A 20824-nucleotide genomic window follows, 5' to 3' on the forward strand; every position below is an offset into this window, starting at 1 on the left:
ATACAAAATACACTACTTGGCCATCTTTCAAGTAGCATGCTTTGCTCTGTGAGGAGGGGATGGTGAGAACAAGTGGGAGAGCTGCTTACGACAAGTAATACCAAAAGTCTACTACTATATTTTAATTCTATAGGCTCTCTGCTTTTTGACAATATGTAGGTTTCGTGGGTCTTTAATAAACCTTTGGTCTATGATGAGTATTCTCTTGGTGCCAATAAAAAATAGCGTTGAAACCGGCTTGGCCACCAGAGGTGTGATATGTGAACGAGAGTTGGAAGCAAATGGGTTAAAGAGCAGTTAGTGGTGGATTAGAATGTGAGGTAAGGATTCAGAGGAGGTTCTCATTTTACTGTTTTGGACTACACAATGATGAATACAAATACAGTCTGCATCAGACAGTAGTACGTTTCACATTTTCACAAGTTTATGCAATTTTTCCATACTGAAAATATCCTTATAATGTGTGACCATGAAGCAATGTGAATCAAACCAATCTCTGTTGCTCTTTTGAAATAAGTATATGATTAGTAATCACCAGGTGACGAGGGAAAGAAAACAGGTATAGATCTTGAAATATACAAAATTATAAGGTTTTAAACACCACCAGATATATGGTATGTCCTTGTTCATCCCAGCTATAAATGTTCAACTATATTAAGCAACGAAAATATACAAATATGCCAGAAGCTAAAAATAGCAATACAAACAGTATGCCGCCTATCACGCCATACTGTTCATTTGTAATGGGTGACGACAAACTGCTGAATAGAGTTTGGGCCCAGGGGGTTTGGGGCCAGTGCGGCATCCAGGATAAGCAATGCCATTATAAGTGATATGTTCTCTGTTTCTGCTCCATCACTCAGATAGCCATATAGACAACTCCTTCTATATTAGCCCTTCTAAATATACCATCCTTTAGAGAGAGGTGAGAGAAGAGAAGCAGTACGTTTCCTCATAGTGCCCGGGGGATATGTACTGTTTGGCTGAAATAATTTGCTTGCCGATTGCTTGTCACCCACATCAAAATGATGACCGCAATCACTTAAAGCAAACCTGAAGGGAAAATAAACTTATGAGATAATGAAGTGTATGTGTAGTACAGCTAAGACATAGAGCATTAGCAGCAAAGAAAAGAGTTTCTTATTGTTTTTCAGTACAAGAAGAGTTAAAAAAACCTTCAGTTGTTATATATGCAAAAGAGCTTCTCTGAGCTATTTGACCCACTGGGTTGAAGACAGTTCTGTTTTCTGGAGTACTTAAACAGCCAAGAAACAGTGAGAAACAGCTTGAGATAAGGTTTTACTGCAGGAAAGTTCAAAAGTCATTATTTCTGCTTTGTTTTATAGCTTAAAAAGACAGAGTTTGAAACTGCAACTGTGAAATTATGACCCAAGACATGCATATGCTTGGTACTTGGGACTATACTAGGTCAAGGATATATTATTATGCAGTAATAAACCATCAGGATGAATGAACACGGCAGTAGTAGCACTAGTTACTTCTCAAAAAAAACAAAACAGGTCCGCTTCAATATAATGTTATGTGCCATTGGGTCCATGTATTCCCAAGCATATGTCCTCTGCAATATATATACCTATGTGGTGCAATAAAACCATCCTGACTGCTCTTAGGAATAACAAACTCTGCAGGACTAAAAGCACAGGAAGTAGAACAAGACTTGGGGAGATTTCTAGGCAAGCTGATTTAATTACCATATTGCTAAAACAGAACCTGATTTAAACCAAGTGGTTTTGCTTTTTTCTGCTTAGCACAGGCTTGAAATAGTCCAGTGTCAGTAGAAAGCTAATGGCATGTGTGACTTGCTGACTGCAGAGGAAATGTCAGGAAAAACACCGATCTGTTATACCGCAGTCAGACTTTCCTACTTTTTATGAGTAAGACGTAAATTCTCCTCGGAGGGGGTCTTCTGCTCAGGTGAACAAAGCCGCTACCAAGGGGCCAGGGCTGCACGGACCACCACAACGTAACGACTGGGTAAAAGCTGGGTATATTACACGTATTGTTTACATTTCTATTTTTTCAAATCTATGGTCCTTATGTGGAAAGAGTTCCTACACTATACTGAGTTAAGAGCAAACTGACACTTGGACATGTTGAGTCTGATTCACCAAGGTCCTCCTGGCCTGGAATAAGTTGAAGAACCCTGCAATCCTGGATGACGTTTAATAAGAAGCAGTCTGCTAATAGGATGCACTTACCTGGGTCATATCAGAGCTATAAGGTTAGTGAACGCACTTTTGTAGGAATCTGCAGAAATCTGCAGTAACATTTTTGGGGTTTCTCTAGTCCAGGACATCTGGCATTTATTGGAAAAAAATCCTCACTGTAGGTGCATGCATGCATCTGAAAACACGGCATCCAATGATGAATGTCTCTATGTCATGAAAAGTCATTTTGTTGTGTTACACAGTGACAAAGTGCTTGAATCTTGACCATCGATAAACCCAGACCAGGTTTTCAGGATAACTCATTTTCTTCAATGCTCACAGCTCTGTAAGGTTTTAGGCTAGGTTCACAGTGGGACGTTGCGTTGTGATGCGACGCTAAAGTCACAATGCAGCATTACAACACAAAAACTAAAAAATTAATGCAGCGTTACCATTGCATATAGTAGGTACAGTAAAGCATACAGGCAATTAAAAGCATGCTTTCCTGTACCCGGTAATAACGCTACACGTTACAGTGCGACACTAACGTCGCACTGTGAGCGCATCATAGCATTATCATTGCAGTGTGGTAAGCTGTTACAAGACTTTATAACGCAGCTCTGCAACCTCCCACTGTGAACCTTGCCTCAAACTTAGGAAGATTCAATTAAACGCAAAAATAACTATGCCTCGCTATGACCCAAGCAAAGCACTGTATGTCCATGCTTTCCTATGGGCCCTTTCACACATGTCCATTGTGATTTTATCTGCTGCAGAAAATTACAACCGGCGCCATTTTCCTGGACAGTGAATTCAGGCAATGCTGACATGATGCCTAGAAAGCAGCCTCTCTGCCAGTTACCACTACTACAGAATATTTCAGTTCCGCTTTAAATAATTGCTCATCTGAAAGAACGCTAAGAAGTGAATCGAGAGACGTCTTCAGGATGAGATTCCAGCTGGGAAATGTAATATCTGTAGGGGAACAACATGACAGCACTCTGTGGAATGTTTCCTCGTCAGCATATAAAGCCACCCTTGTTGTATCCATCCTGACAGCTGTATTAAGTGACATATATATTAAACAGAAATACTGTGTATACATTGTCATATAAACCCGGCAAACATGTTTAAATGTGTCCAAAACACCTAGAAGGGTATCATATGTTAAAACTCAAAGAAAACAGAGCAACAGGAATGGAGCACAGTTATAAAATAACTGGAGGTTGTCTTTAGTGAAATCTACATGTCACACTGATCACACAACTACTAAAGTCCTTTGAAGTTTCTGATAAACGACAGATTTCTCCATGGTGGACGACAACGATGTGCACAAATGTAGCCAAACGGCATGACGAGTGATCGATCAGGCATTTTGCCCAATCTGTCCAGCGGATCTACTCAGACAACTGTTGGGCAGATATCGTGCAGTTACTCACGGCTGTTCAATGTCGTTTGAATGACATTGTTCTACTGATTGTGGATATGTCCTACATAATATCGCTTCGACTTGCACGCTCACAGTATTTAAATGAGTTGGTCGTTTGCACTACTGGTGTGTGGAAACGACAAGTCTTTTCAACAATGCCCCGGTCAAGTTATTTCTGCAGCATTGGTCATCTGTTATCTGCGACTTTTGTTAGGCTGTGTACGGACCTTAAGGAACAGGCAATTGTAACCTAATGCAAAAAGTGTGTTCATGAACACCTGAACTGAGAGGCATATGGTGGCTGCCATATCTATTTCCTTTTATATTATGAGAACACCTGATCTGCATGCTTGTTCAGGGTCTATGCCTAAGGGTATTAGGGCTTGTTTCCGTAAGTGTGCTTTCATGCGCGCTTATGGAAACGCAATTGCAGGGACAGCAAACAGTGCATAAACTGCATTGTCTGCCGTTTCTATTCATGCACGGTGATTCACTGCTGAATTGCCTCGCATGGTTTGCTGCATTTCAGGGAGCTTCAGCCCGTGATCCCATTTAGCATAATGAATGGGATCGCAAGCCCCGCCCCCCGCTGGGAGTGATGCGCAGCACAGATCCAAGGACCTCTGCGCTGCATGGAAACGAGCCCTTAGAGACAGAAACTCAGCAGGACAGCCAGGCAGTCTGCATTGTGTAAAAGGAAATAAATATGGCAGTCTCCATATCCCTCTCACTTCAGATGTGCTTTAAAGGACAACTGTAGCGAGAGGGATATAGAGGCTGCCATATTTATTTCCTTTTAAACAATACCAGTTGCCTGGCAGCCCTGCCTGGACAAGAAGTTGAACCGTGTGTGTGCACAAGTCCAAACTGCTTCTGATCGATAAAGGGATTGAGTTTCCAATTATAACTTAGCAAAATTGATCCCTTTCTCGAACAGAAATGTTGGAAATAATCGTCCAATTCCCGTCAATCAATTGCACCGTGTGTTCCCAGCATTACAGACACAGCAGAATAGAACAGGCTGCATTTGGAGAATCACGGTGCAACTGTGGTTCAAAAAGACTCACTGGACCAACCATGCACACAAGCCCTCAGTGGTCTAGCTGCACAACTAAATCAACAGTGCTTCACAAACTAGTGTTTGTGTTAATAGTAATAATAATAATAATGTGTATGGCAAAAATGAGGGGTTGCTCTCACACTATGGGCTAGATTCACTAAACTGTTATAACTCAAATATCACACCTTATCAAAGAAATCGCACCTTATCAAAGTTAACACGCCTTATCAGAGTAGTATAGCGAGCGCTACAAACCCACAGGAGCTCAAGGCAGGATGAGTGCCATTGCCAATTAGCAAGCATAAGAAGTCGCTATGTTACTCTGATAAGGGGCTTGATTCACTAACGCGTGCAAAGTGTTAGCACGCCAGTAAAAAGCCACTTTGCACGTGCTAACATGCGCGGCAGAGTTTGCGCGCGTAAAGTTTTGCAAAGTACTGTGAACTGCACTGACTTCACGTGATAATGATAGTTAGCATGCAAAGTCAGCGCAGATCACGCAAGCACAATGTAAAACATTGATTATTACTGTATATACTTCATTATGCGGCGCGCGTAAGACTTTGTGCACGCCGCTTTACAGTACCGCACATGTTAGTGTAACCACCATTCATAATTACATTAACATAATATATTTTACTGTGTGGGCGAAGCTCCATTGATTTCAAGCCTTTGCACATGCAAAATAGGGTGCTAAGTAGTTTGCACTTGAAAAGTTGTTGCTGTTCGCATGCTAAGTTTTAGCGCACGAACGGCGTTACGCGGCACGCACGCTAGAACTTAGCACCCTAGTTTGCACGTGCAAAGCTTTTAGGCGTGATAACTCAGTTATCACGCTTTTGTGAATCAAGCCCAAGGTGGGATATCCTTGATAAGGTGTGATATTTGAGTTATCACGGTTTAGTGAATCAAGCTTAATGTGTGTGCTGTAACACATTACTGCATATCCCTCCACAATGTGTTAAAAAAAAGTTTATTGGTTTGCAGTCAGTATTATTTATTGATTTTGTGCTTCCAATTGAGTAGCTCCCTAGTTAAAAATGAATTATGTTTTCCTGCATGAAACATGAATATTTTTCTAAGCTATGGTATAAACAAATACAGTATTTATGGTTCCTGCCCATAGACATGCCAATAAAAATGATCCACGTCGGATTCCTTTTTGATTCTTTAAGAAATTGCCACTTCTATGTCAGGGTTGTAAGGGACTTACCTGTACGAGCCCGCGATGAGGGCTCCCGCGGCGAGAGACAAGCGGACGTTCTGGAGCAGATGTCCCTCCTATTCTCTGAGGAAATATAAAAGTTAGTGTCAGCTGACAGTCTTAGTCAGCTGACACATAGGTAGGGGTTGTTATGTTGTGTCAGCTGATCTGTTAGTCAGCTGACACTCAGGCAGGGCTGCAAAGTGTGTGATTGGTAGCAACCACACACTGTGTTGCGTGGCCGGCCAATGATTGGATGCTGCCAGTATTTAAACCCTGCTTGGACACTTGCATGTTGCCCGTGATAGCTCTGGCTGTGTGCTTTTTCTGGGTGTAATTACTTGTATTTGGATTATTCGTGTACCGACCTTTTGCCTGGAATCTGACTACATTCTGTCTGCCGCCTGTACTGACCCTCTGCCTGGAATATGACCACTCTCTGTCTGCCGCCTTTACTGACCCTCTGCCTGGAATCTGACCACTCTCTGTCTGCCGCCTGTACCGACCCTCTGCCTGGAATCTGACCACTCTTTGTCTGCCGCCTGTACCGACCCTCTGCCTGGAATCTGACCATTCTCTGTCTGCCGCCTGTACTCACCCTCTGCCTGGAATCTGACCACGCTCTGTCTGCCGCCTGTATTGACCTTGGATTGCCTGACCCTGATATTGCCTACTCCTAGTGTACCTCGATACTTCTGTTATAACGTGTATGACCTCGGCTTGTTACTGGACTTTCACTACCTCCTGTTAGGTTCTGGTGAGTTACATAGTTCACTCTATGTTCAGCTCCTATACCTTGCACCTACAAGGCCTGGGTGTAACCGAAGTCGGGCAGGTGTTACTCTTCATCTTCAAGCGGGGACGCGCCACACAGGGTGAAGAAGGTGGTGGTAGATTAAGGCATAGGAGCTGAGCTGAGCTGATAACTCGCCAAGTCCAACAAGTGTCCAACTCAGATCTAATACTAGGTAAACACTATTCAATTTCTCAACAGATGAACAGGTTAAACCAATAATTTCCAACATATCTGATCAGCTCCTGATCGGTAACGGGATTCCTTTTGTGCAGTAGTGACCTGAAAATCGATCCTGAGCTGATCAGACAAATCAAAAAGTATTGGTTTGACCCGTTGATCTGACGTAAATTGTAAACTGACGTAAATTGACGTAAATTGATGCATAATGGCTGTTGAGTTGTGGATAAAACAAAGTGATCACCTTGTGTCTTAAAGAGGCAATACTTTTCATGTTGTGCATAAAGCTTCTGGAAGCACAAACTGCAAAACACAATTGTGTCTTGTGTGGGCTATGTCAGTACATCTGTTAAATGGAGTTAAGCCTGATACACACATCTCATTTTTGGTTGGCCAATGACTGGGCAATTGTATGAGGGCCAACAGATTTTAAATTCTATGACAGATTGTGTAGGTAAGCGAAGCAAGTGGTTTCAGCGCACAGCGATCATCACTGAACACCAAAGCTAGGCGCCCCCATAGCAGTAATGTTATACTGTGCAGGGTAAGGGTAAATTGGGATTTAGCTGGACCCCAAATTACTCCTCCTTCCAGTTGCTACAATTCTGAGGGGCAATAGTATTTAACGTCATCGGAGATTTAATCAGCATCAAGGCAAGTCATCATTCGGCTCACCCTGCGCCCAGCTCACTGGCGGCATACTAATACATATGCTAAGTAAGCTCTCATACTTTATGCAAGTGATGAAATGGTCCAATCGGTGTCCAGTCAAAATTGGATGTGTGTATGCACCCCAAGCTCCCTCACCCAACCACAGCAGATTATATCCACCCTGTGTCCCTTCATTAAGAAGAAATGGCATCATCTCATCCATCATCTCATCCATCACATAAGGAGACACTTCTGCCCACCCAGTATGTAATAAATCTGACAGAAAGTAATTCTCATTGCTCTGCAAATTTCACAGAAATATATTTGAACAGATCAGCGGAATCTTCAATCCTCAAACACGTCACTTCAGAACAATGTCTACAGGAAATCAGGGGAATGGGGCTACTAAGAATGAATCAGCCTGCATTCAATGATAAACACAGAGGCATTTCAGGAATTAATTTGCAGCTTTCCAGCACAACACTTTGTTTTTCAGAGACTGTGTTCTCTAATCCCAATCGGATTTCCAGAGTCATATGTTTTGTTCAATCAGATTGTCCTCTTATGGCCCTCAACAAATACCGTAATCATTTCACATCATTACCGGTCCCAGGAAAAGCCTGACAAGAGTTTAGGTTTGCAGAGGTTTATTTCTGCACATTCCTCTCCTAAACCCTTATAAGGTCTGTCACATGAGAGGAATGTCAAGCCAGATACTACTGCATGGCCTGCTGCTCTGTTTGCTGTGAATGAAACTGCCAGCTGACCTTGACACTGACACAGATACATAGCAACTAAGGGGGCCCTACTACAGAACTGTCATCTCACACTGTTGAACAATGGCTTGTTTATGTTTTGTGTTAGAGCACTAAAACAACCATTCATAGCATGTGACAAAGTATTACGGGAGAGAAAAATCAGAAATGTATTCATAAAACAAATCATTTTTACATACAACATAGGTAGTATAAATATCAGAAATTGTCTAGTAATTTCCAGTGCAACAGGCTGTAAAGGTACCACTGATAGGATGCTTTGGCTGGATGAAACAGCCTACTGGAAGAAAATGGAGATAATCAGTGGCTGGAGAGTGTACTGGGAGTCTCACCCAAGAACTCCTTACTGAATAGGTACTGGTTTTCTGAAACAGGAAGAGCCAAGATTTGAACCCAGATATGTGTCAGAGGCAGGCCCACTGCCTACTGAGTGTGCTCTAGTGGCTGCAACTCAAGTGCTTTGAGTCCTCCAGGAGAAAAGCGCTATACAAATACAGTAAAACCTTGGATTGAGAGTAACTTGGTTTAACCTCCCTGGCGGTACGATATGTGCGGCTGCGCAGCCGCGGGAGGGTTTTTTTCAACTTTTTTTTTTTAGCATGTAGCTAGCCTAGCGCTAGCTACATGCTTCCCCCCTCCCTGCGGCGCCTCCACGTACTCACCGATTGCCGCCGGCGCCGCTTGCCCATAAGGAAATCCCATTCTGAACGGGATTTCCTTGAGGGCTTCCCCCGTTGCCATGGTGACGAACGGAGTGACGTCATCGACGTCGCCGACGTCGTGGCGTCACAGGGAATCCCGATCAACCCCATGGCGCAGCCTGGCGGCAATTGGGGGGCCTGTATCGCGGCGGGTAGCGGCGCATCGGCGGCGGCGATCAGACCAAACACGCAGCTAGCAAAGTGCTAGCTGCGTATTTGAAAAAAAAAATTATGTAAATCGGCCCAGCAGGGCCTGAGTGGCACCCTCCGGCGGCTTACCCCGTGTCACGGGGTTACCGCCAAGGAGGTTAACTACCTGCCAACCGCCCAACACCGACGTGCGTGGCCTCGACGTCAGCCCTAGGACCGCCTAATGCCAACTGGCGTCAGATCCTGGGGCCGGCTACTGCAGCATCTCCTGCTTGAGGGGCGGAGCTCTGCCCCGCCTTCAGTCTCCAAGCGGCTATCGCGGCTCAGGAGACTGTTAGACGTCGTAATCGCGTAAAAACCTTATGATATAATGAATTGTATGTGTAGTATGGATAATTAATAGAACATAAGTAGCAAAGAAAAGAGTCTCATATTTTTATTTTCAGGTATATAGCTAGTTTTTAATACGATTGAATCATTCTCTAATATGTGCAGTTTACACACCATACTTTGTATTATAAATGACAAAACAGAGCAGAGCCAATGATTTTTTCTAGGGTAAACAGCATAAATAAAAAAGCAGTTTCTGCGTTCTCCTCACTACAGGGATCGTATACAAAACACAAACACACACAAACAAACACATACACCGCTACTTCAAGAAGATAATTCTTTTAAATAATGTGAATTTGTGAGCAGGCCAAGGCTAATTTTCATGTAATCTGTACAAGAAGGTAGACAGGCACTGTCTCCTTTAACTGCTTTATTCTGCAATATTGCCACAGTTTTCACATACATATATTCAGCATTTACATAGAGTCCAAACCTGAGGTTGATGAGCGTGCCTGGATCATTGGGGATCGGGTGACCAGGGGATGAAGGATGGCACTCCCCTGGTCACCCGATCCCCAATCATCCAGGCAAGCTCATCAACCTCAGGTTTGGACTCTATGCACATGCTGAATACAGTATATGTATGTAAAAACTGTGGCGATATTGTAGAATAAAGCAGTTAAAGGGATACTGTAGGGGGGGGGGGTCAGGGGAAAATGAGTTGAACTTACCCGGGGCTTCTAACGGTCCCCCGCAGATATCCTGTGCCCGCGCAACCACTCATCGATGCTCTGGCCCCGCTTCCTGTTCACTTCTGGAATTTCAGACTTTGAAGTCTGAAAACCACTGCGCCTGCGTTGCCATGTCCTCAATCCCGCTGATGCTACCAGGAGCGTACTGCGGAGACACAGACCATACTGAGCCTAGGCAGTATGCTCCTGGTGATATCAGAGGGATGGAGGACACGGCAACGCAGGGGCAGTGGTTTTCAGACTTTAAAGTCTGAAATTCCAGAAGTGAACTGGAGGCGGGGCCGGAGCATCGGTGAGTGGCTGCGTGAGCACAGGATATCTGCGGGGGACCATTAGAACCATTAGAAGCCCCGAGTAAGTTCAACTCATTTTCCCCCGACCCCCCTACAGTATCCCTTTAAAGGAGACAGTGTGCGGGCTACCTTCTTGTACCGACGTCTGACAGTGTTTTCCAGCATTATACACCGGATGCACATCACCTTGCTTGAACCAGAAGCCACTCATGCTCTTACAAAAGGATGAAACAAATTTGAATGTTTTGCTATTAAGGTACCTCTAAAGCTTTCAGCCCTAATGCCGAGTGCTGAGGAGTTAACTGTTTGTGTACATAAGTAATTTTCATGTAAGCTCAATTGCAAAAAAAAATTATTCGAAAGTATGTGAAGACAAATACTGCCTCACATGCAAGTATTAGTCACTAATTTCTTTGCTATGCTTTTAGCCACAGAATAGTCACACTTACGCTTATAGTCGGCTTAGAGATATTTCCGGAAAGATTTTAGTTATGAGTCACACAGCCATAGACCTGCTCAGATTCTACTTCTCAACATGTTTATGTCTGAAATCCAAAAATACTTTTATACCACTTGCTGGGAACATACAGTTCACTGGCTCACCGGGGCAGATTTATGAAAAGAGAGACACAAGTGCACACGTTGCCCACAGGAGATAGATTGCACGCCTCATGTTTATACTGACAGGTATTCGTAGTACAAAAGCACGCCTCACTTGATCCACAATCACTGCAGTCAAAGGAAGGCTCGGTTCACATTGCACTAAAAAAAACGTTCCATTTAGCGGAATGAAATGGAATTGATCCCAATGGATCCTATCAAAGCAATAGGATCCATTGACATCAGCAAGTTGGTAACAGATATGTTAGGTATGTGTACGGAATGTTAGTATGGGGAGAATGGTAGTAGCAGTAGGGTATTGTACCGTGTTAGCCACCAGCCCTTTTGATGTTGCATGTATATAGCTGTCTGTACCACCAGCCTGCAAACAAACAGGATTTAAGCCCGACGAAGGCTGCAAAGCCGAAAGCTTGCTTATTCTTATTCTTTTTAGTTAGCCAATAAATGGTATCATCCTGATTTAAAACTTCTTGCTTATGGGGAGTATGCGACATTTCCGGACAGAACAGATCCATCAGATGCTTTGTTGGTACAGAACGGAACACATGGAAAAATGTATGCCCAATGTTAAAAACTGTTCCATTTGAAATGGATAATGGATTTGTTTTTACCACATCAGTTTTTGATCCGTGCTTAAAGGTGCTCAGTAAGAAGTAGCAATGTTAGGTAGTCTAGCCCAAGGACTCCTTACAGAATTGGTGCTGGCCTAGTGCCAGTCTCCACTTGCCAGTTTTTTCCTGTGCATTTTCTTCACAGGAAAACTGCAACCTATGTTATTGAATGGGCTAGTTCACACCTGAATGTGTTTTTCACATGCAGAAAAGCAACTGACAGCAATGCAAAACTGTCAGACAACTCATGCAGCAAAATTGACAAGTGGAGGCAGGCCCTTACTGAACAGGAAGAGCTGGGATTTGAACCCAGGTCGCCTGTTAACCATTACACTCTACTATCCGTTACACTATCTAGCCACTTTTACATCTTGATTTCCTTCTGTAGAGTGTATTTCATTCATGTAAGTTGACATTTTCCCCTGTAGAAATATGTCATAATCCCAAGCGTCTGTTTCCAGCCCGTGTGCAGCAATACCCAAATATGTTCTCTTTCAGCACACATGTACACTCAGGTGAGCAGCATAGCAAAGGAAAGATACTGTTTACCCAAATCTTTATTATGAAAGTGGAGTTATATTTTACAAGGAGACTAGAGGAGAGGGTTAGAGGCCCATCTGGCGTATTCTGCTGTCTATCTGTGTCCCCCTTGCAGAGATTTCTCCTCACTTTCTGTCCTATTTGTAATCTCTCACACATGGACTCGGATTTCAGTGAAAATCGACTTTTTTTTAACCTTTCTTCATTATCAAAATCTTTGAAAAAAATAATTCCACATGCAGTTGTGTGAATCAGGTTGTTGCAATAAATACTTGGCTTCATACTCACTGTTTTCGCAGTGGTCTCCATCATAGCCAGGAAGACACTTGCAGACATACTGTGCGAATGTATCACCTCGCTGAGTGTAGGACAGGACTTGGCACACTCCATTGTTGTGGCAGGGATTCGGCTGACAAGGGCCTAGAAATAGAACAGGCAATTTGTGAAGTTAAACAGGGAATGTACAAAAATAATAATAAAAGTTTCTTAGATTTTATAGGTTTATTCAACACGGCCATGCAAAAAATAGTAACCATTTCAAATAATCGAAGGAATCCTGATTATCTGCTATAGAGCTCCTGCTCCCTGCACATTGGTCACACCATCTGCACCTCTTTATATGCAGCCAATGGAAAGGATATACAAGAATGTATGTGGTATACCTCTGTGAAAACTCCAGGAGAACATGGCCTCGATTCATCAACACTTAGCAAATTTGTTAACAACAGTTTGGTAAAATACCGAATTTGTTAACTTCATTTCAGGATTCATCAAAGTTATCTACAGCTGTTAGCGAACATTCGGTAACGATTCGCTAAAACGGAATAAAGTGCAATTCATGAAAAAGAAAGTGGGCGTGGTTTAGCGTTACATTTAGGATTAGTTATCTCCTTCACTGCTCTGTCGTTATTCCTGTCAGATCATTGCTGACAGAGAAGATGGAGCCATTTGAAGTGGTTATGTATCAGCTGAGAGTGATTCAAAGGCCCAGAAGGGCAAGAATAAGGTCTGCAACCATATAAATTTGTAAGAGAATAGATTTATTTGCTATAACACGACATCTGCATTTCTCTTGAATCATCTTGTAAGAGAACACAGGCAGTGTCAGGGTTAACTAATTTGCTAGCTGCACTATAATTTTTTAGAAAAGGCTCCTATCAAATTGTGGGATTGTCCCAACCACTTTCAGAATCCTGGTCCAGGTGTTAAGCCCTATTCAGAATGTTGCTACGTAGTGCTCAAAGGACTGCCTTTTACCCACAATTCCATGGGAATCTTATGGCCTTGTGTTAAAGTACCACTGTAAAATGGAAATATCGACACGTTACCGAATGGTTACCGAATTGTTATCGAATTCACACCGAATGAGGAAAAACCTTGATGAATACAACTAGAAATCGCTAAACGTCGAATTCGGTAATTTAACAAACTGGAAAAAGTTATCTCAAAGAGAATGATGAATCGAGGCCTATCTCTAGTAAGTCTTATTGTCTTATGCTCTTTTAGTACATGTGCCACCTACAGCTGTCTCCTCTCTGTCTGGACCATTTTCATTGTCATGCCAACCTCCCACTTTCCTCTTTACCACTACAGCTCTTTTCTACCACTGCTGCATTGTTAGTTGCATGACAGGGACATGGCTTGGGTCGTGCTGTGGTAAAGGTCATTGTTAAAAACACCAAGAGTTTTTTTTTCAGTCAGTGGATCCATGCAGTTGAAATCAGAGCATCCTGGCTTTCAATAGCCGACAGGCACTCTGATGTCAAGCTTATTCCAGCCCCCTGCTGAATCAGCTTAATTAATAATCTATGGATTCCCATATCAGTCTATAGTTAGGGGATTGGTCAAGTGATTCAGGAGCAGCAGGAAACTGGAAACCAGAATTGCTGTAAAATCATGCTGGTGTAGATCCAGCAGTAGCTACCGCTCTATCAAGTATTACTAAAATAACCACAATCCCACCAACGCCATTGACATGGGCGTCCACACGTTGGGCAAAACGGAGCATGCGCACCCACATAGCCAGCTGCTGATTCCCCTAGCCACCCGAATCCAGAAGTGTCACCAAGGCCTCCTACAGCGCAGGAGGGGGAAGCAACACAAAAAGGAGGGGCAGAGGGGACAGCGGCGGGGAGGGGGGCCAGACCCCCCACCTCCCTCACCTGGGTCCCCTCCTTCTCGCACTTAAAGGAGAACTGTAGTGAGAGGGATATGGAGGCTGCCATATTTATTTCCTTTTAAGCAATACCAGTTGCCTGGCAGCCCTGATGGTCTATTTGCCTAAAGAAGTGTCTGAATCACACCAGAAACAAGCATGCAGCTAATCTTGTCATATCTGTCTAAATTTGTCAGAAACACCTGATCTGCTGCATGCTTGTTCAGGGCCTATGGCTGAAAGTATTAGAGGCCTGAGGATTAGCTGAATAGCCAGGCAACTGGTATTGCTTAAAAGGAAATAAATATGGCAGCCTCCATATACCTCTCACTACAGTTCTCCTTTAACCCCCTCCAAATTAGCGGCGGCAAACAGATGTGGGCAGGAGCGGGCGGAGAGGAATTACTCACCTGCTTTCTGCGTTCCAGGCGATGGTACGCGACATCATTGTCACGTGACACTGGTATCCGCCTTCTCCACCGCTCTGTGGTTCCTGATTAGTGGACAGTGAGCGGCGGAGAAGTCGGAAACCAGTGTCATGTGAGGATGACGTGGCGTGCCATCGCCTGGAACGCAGGAAGCATTCCTCTCCGTCCACTTCTGTTTGCCGCCGCTAAATTGGAGGGGGAGAAGCACCAGAGGGAAGGGACCCAGGTGAGGGAGGTGGGGGGTCTGGCTCTCCTCCCTGCCGCTGTCCCTCCATCCAAGCTTCCCTCATACCAGGGGCAACTATACTATACTGGGGCAACTATACTACCTATACTGGGGGCAACTATACTAATACTGGGGGCAACTATACTAATATGGGGGTAACTATACTAGTTATACTGGGGGCAACTATACTAATACTGGGGCAACTACACTACCTACACTGGGGCCAACTATACTAGCTATACTGGGGGCAATTATACTAATACTGGGGGCAACTATGCTCTCTCTACTTTTCTGATGTCCTTTTCTGCTGTCTCTTTCTCTCTGCCTTTTTGCTGTCTCTCTTTCTCTGCCTCTCATCTCTCTCTCTCTGCTGTCTCCCTCTCTGCTTCTCTGCTCTCTCTCTCTCTGCCTTTCTGCTGTCTCTCTCTCTGCCTTTCTGCTGTCTCTCTCTCTGCCTTTCTGCTGTCTCTCTCTCTTTGCCTTTCTGCTTGCTCTCTCTGCCTTTCTGCTGTCTCTCTCCTCTCTCTCTCTTTGCTGTCTCTCTCTATGCCTTTCTGCTCTCTCTCTCTCTCTCCCTCCCTGCACTCTCTCTCTCTGCTTTTTTGCTGTCTCTCTCTATCCTCTCTCTCTCTCTTTGCTTTTCTGCTGTCTCTCTCTCTCTCTGCCTCTTTGCTCTCTCTCTCTCTGCCATTCTGCTGTCTTCTCTGCTGTCTCTTTCTCCCTGCATTTCTGCTGTCTCTCTCTCTCTCTGCCTTTCTGCTGTCTCTCTCTCTTTCTCTTTGCCTTTCTGCTCACTATCTCTGCCTTTCTGTTTCTCTCTCTCCGCTGTCTCTCTCTCTCTGCCTTTCTGCTCTCTCTGCCTTTCCGCTGTCTCACTCTCCCTCCCTCTCTGCCTTTCTGCACTCTCTCTCTCTGCCTCTCTGCTGTCTCTCTCTCTCTCTGCCTTTCTGCTCTCTCTCTCTGCTGTCTCTCTCTCTCTGCCTTTCTGCTCACGCGCTCTCTCTCTCTGCTGTCTGTCTCTCTCTGTCTTTCTGCTGTCTCTTTCTCTCTCTCTCTGCTGTCCCTCTCTGCCTTTCTGCTCTCTCTCTTTGCTGTCTCTCAGCTGTCACTCTCCCTCTTAGCTGTCTCTTTCTGCAGGCTCTCTCTCTCTCTGCCTTTCTGCTGTCCTCCCCACACACTGGCACCCTACTCCTACCCACTGGCACCCTCCTGTCCACCCAGAGTGGCACCCTCCTACCTACTGGCACCCTCCTCCCACTCATTGTCACCCTCTCCCACCCACTGGCACCCTCCTGCAAAATCTGGGATATGGCTCAATGCCACACAGGGGGCATGGCTTAAGTTTCCCTCTCACCCACATTGTGGTTCATGGCCACGCTGCATGACTCCTACCCCCCTATTTTGCCCAATGGAAACATTTTTAGGGATGCCCATGGCCACTAAACTCTCTTCTTTCCTCAGCAGCATACAAAAACTATTAAAAAGGGAAATTCTACCTTTGTTAAAAGGAGAGAGGAAGAGAGAGAGACAGAGAGAAACATAGGTCAGTATCCCACATCTTTTTTACAAACCCTCATGTCCAATCTGGTCTACAATACATGCGCTGTCCCCGGGCAAGCATCTCCTTGATCATGTGCCGGGGCATGCACAGGCAGCTCTGCAAGAGCATGATGAGTGCTCACATGTGGCTGAGGGACACGCATGAGTAGTAGCCTTTAGTTGGAGGCACAGCGACACAATGTAGTATACCGGGATGAAAGTGAGGGACCTGATAGACTGCGGGGGGCTGGAAGAAGCCCCAGGTAAGTAAATTTCAACTTTTTTGACCATTTAAGATTTCCTGTATTTTTTATCAAAAATTATCTTTACATTTCAGTCTGTAGCCAGCTAAGAATTACCAAAATTGGCAGGAAGATCAATCTGCACTTTTTCTCAGCCTTAACAACTGTACCTCTGATGCTAGGTACACACCTTACAATTTTCTGGCATATTTACCTGATAGATTGATAGATTTTTCGATTTTCTGATCGTTTTTTAAATCATTTTTTTTTCTATTGAATTTCATAGAACTGGATGAAAATCAATGAAAAAAAAAATTAAAAAAAACAATCGGAAAATCTAAAAATTGATCAAAAGTTAGATTGGACATGTTGGAAATAATCGATCTGGCAGGTGAATCTGACAGAAAATTGTATGGTGTGTACCTAGCATAAGGAATAAATTTTCCATGACTCTCCAGTAGCTGGACTAATCCACTTACTGGCAACCAACTTTGATGCTTCCATGTGTAATGCCTAGTACACTCTGAGATTTTCTGGCAGATTTACTTTCAGATCGATTATTTTGAACATGTCCGATCTGATTTGCGATCAATTTCCAATCTATAGCCAACTGTTTTCTGTTCACTTCCATCAGAAATCGATTGGAAATCAGATCAGACATGTTGCAAATAATCGATCTGACAGTAAATCGGCCAGAAAATCTCATAGTGTGTACCCAGCATTACTTTCTGTAAGATGCATTGAGGAATACTTGTGTTTTAAAAAGTAATGAAACTGATAAACTGTTTGCAATTTGTCCATGCCATGTCTGAGAACCAAACCAAAAACAATGATGTTTCCTCAAGAATATATGTGAAACGGCTCAAAAAAATAGGATAGTGGACAAATAGGAATCAAAAATGACTTCTAATTCGATAATCAGTAAAATATGCTCTCATGCACCATGGCAGCATATGAAATTGAACAATGTAAAGAAAAAAAGAGAATTAGCTCTTTGGTGCATGAGATAATACAAAAATTGCTTTATTGATACTAATATATGAATACAAAATACACTAAGTATAGAAAGCCCAATACAACATAAATACCAAGAATTTCCCATAAAAACAATGTTCAGGCTCCATAGGCAGTAATGGCAACAGGTGATTTTTATTATCTCGTGCACCAAAGAGCCAATTCTCTTTTTTTCTTTACATTTTTCTCAAGAATAGTACATTCACCTTTAAATCTTTTGCATTCTATGACAGACTCAAACGTGAGATGTCTGGTTTTCTGGTAATAAAATTATTACACGAACTGCTGAGTCAGGGTGGTAATGCAGCAGCTGACCTCAGTGGTAACAGTGTTCATCATTTGCCAGATCCCGTGTTATGTTACTACCTAATCTGGCTGCAATTACCTTGAGGTTTCAGATAATAGGAGCTTTCACTAAAGCCTTGAATTGACTGTTTAAACAACAGGTGAAGTTACAACTTTCTGCAGGCTATTTACTTCTGTCTTTAAAGTGTACCAGAGATCAAAAGAACTAAAGAATCAATACTTACCCGGGATTTCTCCAGCCCCATAAGCTCGTCTGAGTCCCACGCTGTCCTCCTGTGGTCTGCCATTCAGCCGAGATCATCCCCGGTAACTGGCTCAGTTGGGTCCGGTCTGGGTCTTCTGCGCATGCTCAGACCTCCTACGCATGCACAGTAGACCCGGACTGTCCCAGAGCCCCCCCCCCCCCCCTCCTGTTGCTCAATCTGGTGCCCCTGGCGATTGCACTATTCGCCTGGGCTAGAAACGCAGGTGGGCCCCCTACTGACCACGGGCCCTCGGGCCCAAGCCCGAGTGCCTGAATGGTCAGTCCGCCCCTGCTGTATACAGGCACTTCTATGCCTGCTTTGCTACTGCTGCCCTGCCTCACTCTGCTCCTGCTAAATATACCTGAAAATTTCATTTTTCAATAATATATAACTGAAAACCAGAGGAAATAAAGGCTCTTCTTGTTGGTCAGTTATGTACAACAGGGTCAAGAAAACATGTATATTGTTACTGTTATTACATTTTTGACCTTTTCATACTTACTGCGTCGCGTCGCGTCGCGGTACACTCCACTGCCGTAGCTCGCTGCTGTGGCTATTCATGAGACCTGCCGCAGTACCAGCAGAGCAACACAATGCAACGGAAGTGCTCTGAGCATCACAGAGGTAACGCAAAGGCTGCTGTACGTTACCCATCAATTCCCGGTACTGGACCAAACCCATGTTCATTTTTTTTATGGTCGCGCTGCGGCTGTAAAGCGCAGCACGACTTGTCTAGCTCGTTGCAGTGTGATCACCCAACAAATGCTGGATGAGCGCACCTCTATAGTGTGAAGGGGGCCTAAATATTATACTTTGCAAGATCAACTGGAATATGTGAGGCCGGCTTGACACTGCAGATTGGCGGTGCAGTGTGGTGGCCGTACCGCCAAAAACAGGCCTTCGGAGATTACCGCATTAGTAAACAGTAATCCCCTTCTGGCATCCAGCCAAACAGGAAGTAACACACACTTCCTGTTCGGCAATTGATGACATGTGCGGAAGCGTATTTCTAAAATACGCTTCTGCGCTCGGCGACACTGTTAACTGTGGCCGTTTTTTTAAATGTCTGCATGTTACCACAGGCTTACATGACTTCCAGCCCGACGCACATCGCCGCATGGTAACGTAAGTATATAGATAGGTCACTTCCGGCCCAGTGTACCGCAACGTAGGTAGTGTGAACGCCGCCTCTTTCCGCCATTGCTTTAGTCGCTTGCCTGCCGCTGGACCCATTGAGAAAGGAATATTTTTCCGAAAATATAGAGGGTGTCGGCACCTCCACTGATTCTGCCATCATTGCTCAAAAACGGTTTGCAGTTAGCAGCACTTTCCCTAAACGGACTTTGAGGGTACTGGGAATTTTTTTCCCCCATGAACTTTGGCCACACATGTCTGCCTTATTATACACTCACCTAAAGGATTATTAGGAACACTTGTTCAATTTCTCATTAATGCAATTATCTAATAAACCAATCACATGGCAGTTGTGGCTGAAGTGAGAGGGATATGGAGGCTACCATATTTATTCCCTTTTAAACAATACCAGTTACCTGGCTAGCCGGCTGATCTTCTGCCTCTAATACTTTTAGTCATAGACTAAAACTAGTCCTTGGTAAGAGTACTTGTAAAAGGTACAGACAGAAACAAAGAACATCTATCAGGCCCTAGGCAATGTAAGTGTGGGTACATGTAAGAGTAATGTGTAGGTACTCTGCAGGGGAATGAGGTGATTCTTCCTCTATTACACATTTTTCATGCACAATCTGAACAAGGTTTATGGGTGACAGACAACACCTCTATGTTCAATGTGCACAACATTCTCAGTGGATTCCCTGCAGCTCTGCGGGGAGTGCATATGTAGAGTATAGTACTACTGTGTAACAAAGTAAACCTGAGACAGATGAAATTAAAGTTTTATACATACCTGGGGCTTCCTCCAGCCCCCTTCAGGCTAATCAGTCTCTCGCTGTTCTCCTCCGCTACCTGGATCTTCTGCTATGGGTCCAGGTACTTGAGCCAGTCAGGCGTAGTGCGCATGCACACACTCTGCCGCTGGGAGCATACTACACCTGCGCAGCACTATTGCGCAGGTGCAGAATGCTCCTGGCTGTGGGAGCGGCATGCGGCCGGACAGCGCTGACTGGCTGAATTACCGGGACTCATAGCAAAAGATCCGGGTGGTGGAAAACAGCGAGGGACTGATTAGCCTGAAGAGGGCTGGAGGATGCCCCAGGTATGTTTGATTTCATGAGCAAAGGGAGTGCATAAATATGCATAAACCAGCATCAGCTCAGAATTATTTCCATCTCATTGACCATCTCTATTAGTGACACAGCTACACATCAGGCTTTATTCGTACAGCATAGATGTTATTTAGTATATATAAAATATTCCTGTGTACACACCA

General features: G+C 44.1%; 1 protein-coding gene across 2 annotated transcripts in view; it reads right to left on the reverse strand.

Annotated features, from left to right (window-relative positions):
* The window catches only part of MFGE8 (milk fat globule EGF and factor V/VIII domain containing), a 100170-nt gene that overhangs the window by 40086 nt on the left and 39260 nt on the right, over positions 1-20824 (reverse strand). For both annotated transcript variants that reach the window (XM_068275188.1, XM_068275189.1), the window contains exon 3: positions 12551-12682. In XM_068275188.1, coding sequence (XP_068131289.1) covers positions 12551-12682 — 132 coding nt within the window. The remainder of the gene's footprint in view (positions 1-12550; positions 12683-20824) is intronic.

Source organism: Hyperolius riggenbachi, chromosome 3, assembly GCF_040937935.1.
Source record: "Hyperolius riggenbachi isolate aHypRig1 chromosome 3, aHypRig1.pri, whole genome shotgun sequence".
NCBI classification, from domain to species: domain Eukaryota; kingdom Metazoa; phylum Chordata; class Amphibia; order Anura; family Hyperoliidae; genus Hyperolius; species Hyperolius riggenbachi.